The sequence below is a fragment of the Megalobrama amblycephala genome, linkage group LG8, assembly GCF_018812025.1.
Source record: "Megalobrama amblycephala isolate DHTTF-2021 linkage group LG8, ASM1881202v1, whole genome shotgun sequence".
NCBI lineage: Eukaryota > Metazoa > Chordata > Actinopteri > Cypriniformes > Xenocyprididae > Megalobrama > Megalobrama amblycephala.
Genome location: NC_063051.1, coordinates 8,159,999 through 8,172,879, shown reverse-complemented (window position 1 = coordinate 8,172,879; position 12,881 = coordinate 8,159,999). Strand labels below are relative to the sequence as shown.

General features: G+C 36.7%; 1 protein-coding gene across 2 annotated transcripts in view; it reads left to right on the top strand.

Moving 5' to 3' along the window:
* Positions 1–12,881, top strand: part of raly (RALY heterogeneous nuclear ribonucleoprotein) — a 94,972-nt gene that overhangs the window by 22,103 nt on the left and 59,988 nt on the right. The window contains exon 3 of one of the 2 annotated variants that reach the window (XM_048199044.1): positions 11,108–11,143. The exons of the other annotated variant lie outside the window; for it this stretch is intronic. Within the exon in view, the coding sequence (XP_048055001.1) occupies positions 11,129–11,143 (15 nt within the window). The 5' untranslated portion in view covers positions 11,108–11,128. The remainder of the gene's footprint in view (positions 1–11,107; positions 11,144–12,881) is intronic. 2 annotated transcript variants of the gene reach the window in all.

Sequence of the window (12,881 nt, the reverse complement as noted above, 5' to 3'; positions counted from 1 at the left end):
CATAGGGTAAATAACAAGAGTTCAGTACATGGAAAAGACATACAGTGAGTCAAACCCCATTGTTTCCTCCTTCTTATATAAATCTCATTTGTTTAAACGACCTCCAAAGAACAGGCGAATCTCAACATAACACCGACTGTTACGTAACAGTCGGGGTGTACGCCCCAATATTTGCATAATGCCAGCCCATGTTCCCAACATTATGAAAGGGATTACACAAGGGCAGCCAGTATTAACGTCTGGAGCTGCACACAGCCGAATCATCAGACTAGGTAAGCAAGAACAACAGCGAAAAATGGCAGATGGAGCAATAATAACTGACATAATCCATGATAGCATGATATTTTTACTGATATTTGTAAATTGTCTTTCTAAATGTTTCGTTAGCATGTTGCTAATGTACTGTTAAATGAGGTTACAGTTCAAATGTATATAAAAAAAAATTAAAGGACTCTTATCCCTTACGGTCTGAATGTTGAATTCGATCTAAGCTGTTTTCTATAAGTGTTTCTTCTACTTTTTATTGTTGGTGATGTTTTCTATTGTTGACGTGTATTTATTCTTGTCATGTATATTGGACAGTTTCTTAGAATACTTAATTGGTTGATTGTATATTTGATTGGGATTAATTGTATGCACCTGTTGATTGTCCATTTATGCTCTTTCCACTTGGAGTGAAATTATACCTTGACAAAGGCTTTTTGCCGAAACGTTGGTAAATAAACTATTCGCAAGTTGAGTGTGCGGTCATATATTTTTTATATACATTTGAATTCATCTCTCCTGACTGGCACCTCAGACGGTAGTGCGTTTGTTTCTTTTTTCTAAAATGAGGGTAAAGTTACCATTGTTTCTTACTGTATTCACGGAGACAAGAGCCGTCGCTATTTTCATTTTTTAAACACTTGCAGTCTGCATAATGCATAAACACAACTTCATTCTTTATAAATCTCTCCAACAGTGTAGCATTAGCCGTTAGCCACGGAGGACAACCTCAAATTCACTCAGAATAAAACTTTAACATCCAAATAAATACTTTACTCACATAATTCGAAGCATGCATACAGCATGCATGACGAACATCTTGTAAAGATCCATTTGAGGGTTATATTAGCTGTGTGAACTTTGTAAATGCACTGTAATATAGTCGACAGCTCATGTGGCAGGGAGCACGCGATTTAAGGGGGCGGCGCCGAGTGTAAATCAGTGCATTGTTAATGATGCCCCAAAATAGGCAGTTAAAAAAATTTATAAAAAAAAATAGGAAATGGGTGCAACGAGAGGAGAAAATGACAGCTTGCCATCGTCTCAACCACCTTGTGTTGCAAATAACAAGACATATTGTGTCATACATGAGAATGTTGGAACATACAGTTGTATGAATGTTATTTTCATGTCACTGTATTTTAATAGTCCCAGCTGTCCCTTGTTGGTGCTGACAAGTTCAGATTGTGTCTGTCATACTCTAGGCTGCTTGAGGACCAAATCTTTTCCCTCTCTCAGAGCGGTGTGACGTTAAAGTGGCGTTTAGAGTTCTGGCTGTCCTCCGTTTGCCCCCATACAGCAGCAGCGCCCAGTTTAGTTAAAGTCACAGCCTTTTAAAATCTGCCAGGCAGCACAGTGTGTATGTGCATTAAAGTGTCTCACTGCTTAGACTACTAAGAAGGTATGTATGTGTGTGCGTTTGTGAAGCTAGGGACAGGTCTCATAACAATCCCTTAAATTAATTTGCTCAGCCAGTGGTCAGTGCAAGTTTGGATTCAACATTTTTAATTCAGAGCTTAATTCTCTATTAAGCTGCATTAAAACCTGGTTTTGCTTCAGGGTTTTATATTGGACATCATACAAAGGTAAACAAAAAAAAAAAAGATACCCTCGAAATGAAATCCACTGAGTTTCATCATTGATTCCTCCATGCTACTTGCTATCTCAGCAAATTCTCACTGGTTTGCATTGCAAATGCTGAGACAGCTGTGTACATCATCTAAACCTCACCAAAGCAAGGCAAATATGTGATCGTAATGTGTACTCGGCGGTATTACAAAGTCTGTTTGTATTGTGCTGGGTATCAGTGCTCCACTGGAGTTCCCTTCATGCAAAGCCTTTAGTTCGTCTTAGCAAGGTTCAAAGAATTCCAGAAATTATGGATGTAAATGGAACAACACAAATGTGACATGAGGAAAATTCAACCACCCCCACCCAAATAATCACAGTGCACCATGACTTTCTTTTATGTCGAACTGTAAATAAATCAGTCAGACTTGCTTTGAAAAGTTACTGTTTTTAATGAATACAGATTAGGTGTGGAGGGATATTTAGAAAACCGTTATTATTATTCTGACACCGTTAAATATTTAGCTTTACGGTAACAACAGTTTTTCATTTTGATTAAGTTTTCATAACGTACAGACAGTGTTGGGCTCGTTACTCAAAGAATGTAATTTATTACTCATTGTTCGTTACTTCTTTCAAAAGCAATATTATCACTTTACTTATTACAGTAATAATATTACCATGGCTACTAGCCACCTTGGCGGGTTGAAATTTTTATAAATTTTTGTCAAAAATAATGATTTTTTCTATATATATCGATATAGAAATAAATATTTGAAACTCTTCAAATGCTCATTTTCCACAGAGTAGATACATGATGCCATCTGTGCTTTCTTGCTCTCTCATCTCTCCAACGCCGAGTTGACACACAAACCCGCCTCCCCTCACTCACTCGTTTCATTTGCTCCGGACGAATATCGTTGGTGTTACAGGACTTGAATTTTCACCATGGGGTAGCGCATAATTTTACTCATTCCCGCAGATTTTGTTGTCACACTCAAAGTGAAAGTGTGCGCACATATGCATCAGGTCTTAAAGTGACAGCAGCTTAATACAAACCCGATTCCAGAAAAGATGGGACACTGTACAAATTGTGAATAAAAACAGAATGCAATGATGTGGAAGTTTCAAATTTCAATATTTTATTCAGAATACAACATAGATGACATATCAAATGTTTAAACTGAGAAAATGTATCATTTTAAGGGGAAAAAAAGTTGATTTTAAATTTCATGGCATCAACACATCTCAAAAAAGTTGGGACAAGGCCATGTTTACCACTGTGTGGCATCCCCTCTTCTTTTTATAACAGTCTGCAAACGTCTGGGGACTGAGGAGACAAGTTGCTCATTCTTGTCTAATACAGGCTTCTAGTTACTCAACTGTCTTAGGTCTTCTTTGTCGCATCTTCCTCTTTATGATGCACCAAATGTTTTCTATGGGTGAAAGATCTGGACTGCAGGCTGGCCATTTCAGTACCCGGATCCTTCTACACAGCCTTGATGTTGTAATTGATGCAGTATGTGGTCTGGCATTGTCATGTTGGAAAATGCAAGGTCTTCCCTGAAAGAGACGACGTCTGGATGGGAGCATATGTTGTTCTAGAACTTGGATATACCTTTCAGCATTGATGGTGCCTTTCCAGATGTGTAAGCTGCCCATGCCACATGCACTCATGCAACCCCATACCATCAGAGATGCAGGCTTCTGAACTGAGCGCTGATAACAACTTGGGTTGTCCTTGTCCTCTTTAGTCCGGATGACATGACATCCCAGTTTTCCAAAAAGAATTCGTCTGACCATAGAACAGTTTTCCACTTTGCCACAGTCCATTTTAAATGAGCCTTGGCCCAGAGAAAACGCCTGCGCTTCTGGATCATGTTTAGATATGGCTTTTTTGACCTATAGAGTTTTAGCCGGCAACGGCGAATGGCACAGTGGATTGTGTTCACCGACAATGTTTTCTGGAAGTATTCCTGAGCCCAAGTTGTGATTTCCATTACAGTAGCATTCCTGTATGTGATGCAGTGCCGTCTAAGGGCCCAAAGATCACGGACATCCCGTATGGTTTTCCGGCCTTGACCCCTACGCACAGAGATTGTTCCAGATTCTCTGAATCTTTGGATGATATTATGCACTGTAGATGATGATAACTCCAAACTCTTTACAATTTTTCTCTGAGAAACTCCTTTCTGATATTGCTCCAATATTTTTCGCTGCAGCATTGGGGGAATTGGTGATCCTCTGAAAGACACTGCCACTCTGAGAGGCTCTTTTTATACCCAATCATGTTGCCAATTGACCTAATAAGTTGCAAATTGGTCCTTTAGCTGTTCCTTATATGTAAATTTAATTTTTCTGGCCTCTTATTGCTACCTGTCCCAACTTTTTTGGAATGTGTAGCTCTCATGAAATCCAAAATGAGCCAATATTTGGCATGACATTTCAAAATGTCTCACTTTCAATATTTGATATGTTATCTATATTCTATTGTGAATAAAATATAAGTTTATGAGATTTGTAAATTATTGCATTCCTTTTTTATTCACAATTTGTACAGTGTCCCAGCTTTTTTGGAATTGGGTTTGTATATATGCTGCCAAATTATGAGATTATATTAAAAATATCTATATGGAAGTTTTTCCCCAAGGTATCGATGTCAAAATTGTGAGTGTTTAGTAACTTTGAAAAACCACTAGCCACAGTGGATGGTGAGCAAAAAGGTTAATGCCAAGCCCTGAATATTACTATATACCAGTGGTTCTCAAACTTTTTTCCCAGTGGGCCGCACAATGGTCCAAGTGGAAGTCTCACGGGCCGCATATAATTTACATATGACGTCACCAATGCAAACCAATCAGATTTAATGTTATGGTATTAGCAGATAATACTATTATTATACCTAGATGTTGCACACAATAAATAACAAATAAAAACTAACTTACTGACATTAGCTTTACAATAATAATCAGTAATGCTCAATGAACACAAACTGTAGGCTATATACAATCACTTTAAGTTGCTATTTAATTTTGTATGACTTTATGACTCTCTTCAACAGAATCGCAATACTCAGCTCTTTTTACAAACAACACTGAACGCATTGTAGGCTATTACAATCTCTGACGATATCAAGCGTTCTGTCATGTCGCAATCCCTCGCGCAGCATCGGATCCGCGAGCGTGCAGAGTTGGGCTCATTCCAGCCACGGGTGCGCTGATGCGGTTATTTTTACTGATTTAAAATACATCAAACACACACATCAAATTCACAGTTCAGTCTTTTGAAATTGTAGGTTTTGCTTGTCAAGTACTTTACTACAGAGCAAACAGGAAGGCTGCCCATCTCGCTTATTAACAGCAAACTGATTCTTCCATTCGTCTTACCTTTACTGCTGATGCTGCGACTCTTCTTGTTTGCATGTGTTCCTTCATTTTATCTTCCACATTTAGTTTTTTTCCTTTAATAACAAATTTGACCATTTTGAGGCTTAAATTTACAAAATGAATGGCTACTGTTTGAATTCTTCCTAAGCGCGCACTCGTGTTTGTTTTGTTAACTGAGCGATTGCGTCATTAGCCTACATTGCCTGACGTCTGAAAATAATAAATGCTCACCAAAATTATTTTATATGACAAATAAAGAATTATAGCTCATTTATATTTATTTAATTCACTTTAATTTAAATTTTAAAACAAAAATAAATTGTTTGCGGGCCGCAGGTTGAGAACCACTGCTCCACACCCATTCAAATGCTTACTGCGTGAAGTGTCGTGTCGCGCGACTCGCGCCCAGTTACGTCAAAAGTATACGCTCACTGGATGTCACGGCAACTGAATCACGGAGGAAAACTTTAAATATCTTGCCTTCGCTTTAATTTCGGACCATCTCCAAAAAGACATAAAACACTAAACAAATGATTTTGACATGCGTTCATGGAAATCCAGACTTTTAATCCCTTACACACAATTGCTGCTGTTGAAATATGAAATGGAGGCGGGTCCGGATTGAATTCCCGCCGGGTCCAGATCCGGACCGGAGTCCGGACTTTGAGAAGTGCTGCTATATACTATACAGTAATTTATTGCACTATTACTTTCACATTACACCCCAAAATTACACCCCATTACATTCTGACTTTGCATGTGTGGCTGTTTGTGAATGTTAGCCTCTGAATTTCCTCTGAATTATACGATCTAGTGACCATATTCGTGTCTTCCAGCGCTGTCTCCCTGTGTTTTCAGTTCCACGATGGCTGTTATGACTCATTCGCTGCACATCACTCATATTGCGTTTATAACCTGCCTTGTCTTTTCCGATGATGAAGTTCCACTACACTTCTGCGTTCTGTTCCATACATAACAAACCCAGAGAAACATTTCTACACATGAAACATGAAACTAATAAACATATGATTATGACAACATGTATTTGTATGTAATTTTCATATGATTTGGGCTATTTTTATAAGAATAAAGGATGTTTTCATGAGAAATGCTAAGCAGGTGTAGCAATTAGCTTTTTCTAAAAAGCTACAAATAACACATTTCTGCCTCATCGTATGACCAAAATCCACATTAGATCCCAAGCGGAAGTCACTACAAACATGATGTTTTACAGTGAGTTTTGAGTAAAGGTGTAATATTAATCTCATAAATTGCCATGTTTAGCTTGATGCTAATTGCAGCTCTAATTCACCGGTTACCTATGATTATATTCCATGTATGTTGTCCAACAGCATCCTCTCTGTTCTCATGAGTGAGAGTTGTTTTCAGCACTTTTCACAGTCCCACACAGCTCCCACTCAAGACCTGAGAGTTCAGCTAATCAGATTCAGGTTTTAGTGCACAACTATGTATGAAGATGATAGCGCAGTGGCCTTATCATGGGTATGTTGTCATTTGAAGGTTACATGTTCGAGAGATTGAAAAACTTGATTTAGGCAGACACAAAATTGTTTTTACACAATGCTGCACAAAGGTGGCAAAAATTGTATTTGCAGAATCTTTGTATCACAAGCACCGGCAGTGCAAGCACACCATAATACTGCAAATTAATGTTTATTGTTATACATTTTTAGTTAGATTTATTTTGTAACTTGTTGAAAGACTTTGTAAATCTCACAAATATATGTCCGGGTTACATTTCACGCTGAAATCAAAAGAAACTAAATGAAATTATTTATTTGCGTAGAGAAAATGGACAGGGAAGATTATACATTTTTTTTGACACTCACATTATTTTCATGACCATTAAGCATGCTATCTCCTCAAAATCGTGTTACTGCACTGTAAAAAATAATTGTTGGTTTAACTTAAAGAAGTAAGTTACCTGGTTGCCTTAAAATTTTGAGTTCATTGAATGTTATTTTTAATGTTATTGAAAGAAGTCTCTATGCATTTATTTGATCAAAAAATGAATATCCTTACAATTTAAAATGACATTTTTTCGATTTTCTATTCTAATTTATTCCTCTGTTGGCAAAGCTGAATTTTCAGCATCATTTCTTCAGTCTTCATTGTCACATGATCCTTCAGAACTCATTACAATATGCTGATTTGCTGCTCAAGAAACATTTCTTATTATTATTCATTATAAAATTATTATCTTATTATTATAAATATTGAATACAGTTGTGCTACTTCATATTTTTTTGGAAATATTATACTGTCCCTTGAATTAACCTCTGTGGAGGTGAGAATGAAAAGCGCAGGTTAGCAATGGTGGTTGCTTGATCCTGTGGTCATGTGTTTTTTTCAAGCCCTAAAAGCTCTTCACCACACTTTTTAGTCTTGGGACAGGGTGAAAATGGGTTGATGATATTTTGGTGGACACACACACAGACCATTTCTCACTAGCACATTTACACAGAGGTCAAGGAATGGTGAACCCAGTTTCAACATGGTCAGAGGTCCCATGGTGGTTACATGGTCAGAATTTGACAAGACAAAAGAGAGAGATATCAGGGTGTGGGTGTTAAACACTATTTGATCTCATATTTCATAATATTTGCTTTGCTGTATTGTGGTACTATCGCGCTGCCTCTCTAGCCTCTTCAGAGAAGAGGTAAAGAGAAGCTCTGGTCTAGTGTCTTGATATGCTTGTTGTACCTGCTTCGAACAACAATGAAGAATTTCACAGCTGATCTGCAGTACAACTGGCCAAGACAGGAACAATGTATTATTTCCTCCCTGCATTATAGGCAGAACATTTACTGAATAACACAAGATAAAACATAGCTACGTTTGACAGCTGCTAAGGCATGACATTTTTTCATTTCTTTCCTTTCCGCTTTAAATTTTTCTTTTCCCCTCCATTTAAAGTCAACATGGAAACAAAACGCATAAGACCAGAAACATATATTTTTTCATACACATTCCTGTTCTTATTGTGTAAGAAATAAATGCATATCATATATAGACAAATATAAACTTCTGACAGAATGCCACATTTTACTTGGAAATATGTCAGAAGCAATTTATTACTTCTGCAATTTATCTGTAATTTATTTGTGATTTTGTGTCGACTTTAATGTCCGTGTCCATCCACATGTTCTTTGAAAGTCTTATAAATGCAAATATTGTCAAAACAATATCCTCTCAATGTTTGCTTTGATGTCATTGTGCAGGTCCCTCTTTTCATATAGCAATAAAATAATTTACCCACGTGGATTTCTGTTTTCATCTTGGTTTGAGGATCAGCCTCAAGCACATCACAGCAAAGGTTTTGTACGATCTCTTTCTTAGATGTTTTTATACATATTCAAGTCAGTGAATCTAGCCCATATGTTGTCTTTTTATCTCAGGCACTATATGCTCTGTAGTCAGCCTGGAAAAAAATATGAGAATCTACTCAGTTGCAACCGAGAACAACAATTCAATATAGAGCCACCTAAGTTATGATGTTTGCTTCTGATTCAATTCTGTGACGCCGATTGTATAAATACATTTCCGCAGGTTTCCTTTTAGATACAGTGTTAGCCTTTGAAATGTCTGTGGTGAGCACTAAAACAAGCATGTAAACAGACAAAAGCTCTTTCCAAACCTAGTGTGTTGCCTCATTGCCTACTGCCTACATAATCACTGGTTTGCAATAGAGTACATCAGCGCTCTGCATGACGGACGCGATTCAAAAGATTTCAGTGGAGTTTGGCATAATATTTTAACATAAAAGTAAATAGCACATACTAATATTTTAATTGAACTCTTTCTGTTGAGTTAGTGTTTATTTCTCTTGCCATCATAAAGTTGGTGTCAGTAAGATTTATTTTTTAAAGAAATTGATAAAATTGATCAAAAGTGTCAGTAAAGACATTTATAATGATGCAAAAGATTTCTAATAAATGCTGTTCTTGAATATCAAATCAGCATATTAGAATGATTTCTGAAGGATCATGTGACACTCAAGACTGGAGTAATGATGCTGAAAATTCAGCTTTGATCACATGAATAAATTACATCTTAAAATATATTCAAATATTAGTTATTTTAAATTGTAATATTTCACATTCCTTGTTCCTTGGTGAGCATAAAATACTTCTTTCAAAAACATTAAAAAACCTTACAGACTTAAACAAACTTTTCAATGGTGAATATATTCTTAGAAGTGTATACATTATGGAATAATCTTTGTGTCTGAAGCACACCTAATATCACTTAAGAGGTAGACAACACACTAGGTTTTGGAACAGAATGAGAGCGTATAAAGGAAAAAGGAAGAAACGACGAGGATGACAAGTGAAATGAACAAAGAATAATGGATATTTAATGACATTTTCAGCATTTCTGAATCCTTCAGAATTAAAATGCTGATATTCAGCAAAAAAAAAAGAAAAAAAGACATCAGCAGTTATGTGAAAGTGAGTGTGTTCGTTTAATAAAGAGTTTCATAAACACGACTGTCAGAGCACCAAAACTGTGATTGATTCTTCTGTAAATGTTGCTGCTTCTTTCTTTCTTTCTTTCTTTCTTTCTTTCTTTCTTTCTTTCTTTCTTTCTTTCTTTCTTTCTTTCTTTCTTTCTTTTTAAAGGCAGATTTTTTTAAAAAGTTTACTTATGTCAGAATTCTTTCTTGTCAGGTTGTTTGTTGTCATAAGTATCTTGGGTTGTTATTTACAATCATTCTGTTTATAACTTACACTTCCATTTACAGTTAATGTGATATTTCAGCATGGATCTGCTATTTTTTTTGCTTGTTTGTAATGTGCAGCATTTTCCCTGTTATTCAAACTGTTTTATAAAATGTGTTGTTCAGAATCTTATTTCTGATTGGATGAGCCACATTCAAATTTGTTCAACCATGAGCCAAGATGGTATTTTGCTTGCTCTTAATTAGGCTAGAATCGTATTATCTGGCTATTTCATTTATATAATTGGTAACACTTTAACACTTTCAGATGCCCAGAAAGCTACTAAAGACAGATTTAAAAGAGTTCATGTGACTACATTGGTTCAACCTTAATGTTATGAAGCGACAAGAATACTTTTTGTGCACCAAAAGAAACAAAATAACGACTTTATTCAACAATATCTAGTGTTGGGCGAATTTCTAAACACTGCTTCATGGAGCTTCAAAGCTTTACGAGTCTTTTGTTTACAAATCAGTGGTTTGGAGTGTGTATCAAACTGCCAAAGTCATGTGATTTCAGTAAAGGGCTTCGTTACGTCATAAGTGTTTCGAAACGTTTCGAAATTTCAATGGTTCAGGTGACTTTGGCAGCTTGATACACGCTCCGAAACACTGATTCGAAACAAAAGATTCATAAAGCTTCATGAAGCAGTGTTTTGAAATCGCCCATCAATAGATATTGTTGAATAAAGTCATTATTTTGTTTTTTTGGGGCACATAAAAAGTATTCTCGTCGCCTCACTAAGCCATCGAATTTCATCAAAAATATCTTAATTTGTGTTCCAATGATGAACGAAGGTCTTACGGGTGTGGAACGACATGAGGGTGTGTAATTAATGACAGAATTTTAATTTTGGGATGAACTAACCCTTTAATAAGAAGTAAATTATGAGTTTATTGAGGTAAAAAAAAAGTAGTAGTTTATAGTGAATATGCGTTCCCTATACTAAAGTGTTACCAATGTTACTCACCCAAAAATGAAAATTCTGTCATTTACTCACCCTCATGTCATTCAAAACCCTTTATGCATTACTTTCTTTTGTGGATTGCAAAAGAAGATATTTTAAAGAACTTGGAGCCCATTGACTTTCATTGTATGGACAAAAAAAAACACATTTCTCAAAATGTCTTCTCTTATGTTCCACAGAAGAAAGACAGTCATACAGATATGGAACGACATGAGGTGAGTAAATGATTTTTTTGGGAGGGTGTTAACTATCCCTTTAAATTAGGATTTACATTTACATTACTTTCTGTGTCTTTTACCACATTGTTGTTGTTGCTGTTTTATAAATGCAATTAAAAACTGCTACCTGGTAAAATCACTGTAACACATTGTTTTAAGTGTCTAATTGCTTTAATAGTGGCATCAGGGCTGTGGGTTTGCTGTTAGCTCACATTCTGATATTTTAGGGCTTATTTGCAGGCGATTCGAGTTTGAATCCAGCTTTTGTCATTTCCTGACCCTGTTCCCATCTCTCTACAAATATAGGTAGTATAGAAAGGTCAAGAAAACACTTATAGAACGAGAAAATTGGAAATGAAATTTTGAAATACTAGCTTTCATACCCTGATCTAAAAAAACAATAATAATAATAACATAAGATGACCTTTTTTGCTGATGTACAAGCCGGTGAGAGTGAAGAATGGCATTGTGGGTGGGGCTTTAATCCAGCTATTCTGATCGGCCATTTATGAGGTATCCATCAGTGGAGCGTATATATGAGGGCGATAAATCTGGCACTGGAAGGACGCGTGTGTTCTCGCCCTCCGAGTGGTTTGTATTGCCTGACTGTCGGCTTGATGGATGGTCTTCTGTTGCTGGCAGGTTCGCCAGGTCTCACGGTAGCAGCAATGTCAGCATGTAGCTGGCCAACAGCAGCGCCATAAACAAATTTGATTGGCGGGTCAGACACGCCCTTTCCACCGGACCTGGACACAGAAGGATTTCAGGGACGTAGACACTTGTTGTGAAGAGCCAGAGTAGACGAGGCCCACACGTTAATGTCACAAAACAACACTGTGTGTATTTGATGCAGGCTTCAACCTGCTATTATCGCTATTATTATCTGCAGTCTGTTGATGTGGAGTGTTTGTGGAGTTTGACAGAAGACAGCGCGCCCTGTCACACGAACCCACTTCAAAAATACGTGCGGTGTGCATATTAATGGACGTCATTGAGAGTGAGATCGGCACCAAACCCACGGTGATGGAGAGCTCTTCCAATTTTCATAAATATGCAAAGATTCCCATTACTTTGCTTGGATGGGGTTTTTAATTTTGGTGGGGGTAATTTATGTATTTATGTATGTGAAATGAATGGAGAACAATTGGCAAGTGTCTAAAACTCTTGGAATGGTTGCAGCTCTCTGTTTTTAGTACACATGAAAACAGAGGAAAAGTGACATGATGAACTGTGTTTCAGACAGTCGGTGAAAGCAAGCAGATTGAAATGTAAATGAAAATCGATCAGTGATAGAGCCCTTAAGTTGTGACAGACTATGGATTGTTTTAGGGTATTTGGGACTGTTGTTTTTGCAATAACATGAATGTTAGGGCTGAGCGATACAGAATATTGAATATTCACAGTGAATTTGCTGGTGAATGTTTGACTAATTTTGCAGTGTTTCCTTTTCTTTTGATTCTTGTAATATAGCATTTGTGATTTAACTTTAATTCCACATCAGTCAAGATTTCAGTCCAGTTTAAATCGAATCAAACATTCATACTATTTATTTGCGGCATCATTAAAGGTGCCATCGAATGTTTTTTTACAAGATGTAATATAGGTGTCTAGGTGTCCCCTGAATGTGTCTGTGAAGTTGCAGCTCAAAATACCCCATAGATTTTTTTAAATAAATTTTTTTAACTGCCTATTTTGAGGCATTATTAGAAATGCGCCGATTCAAGCCGCAGCCCCT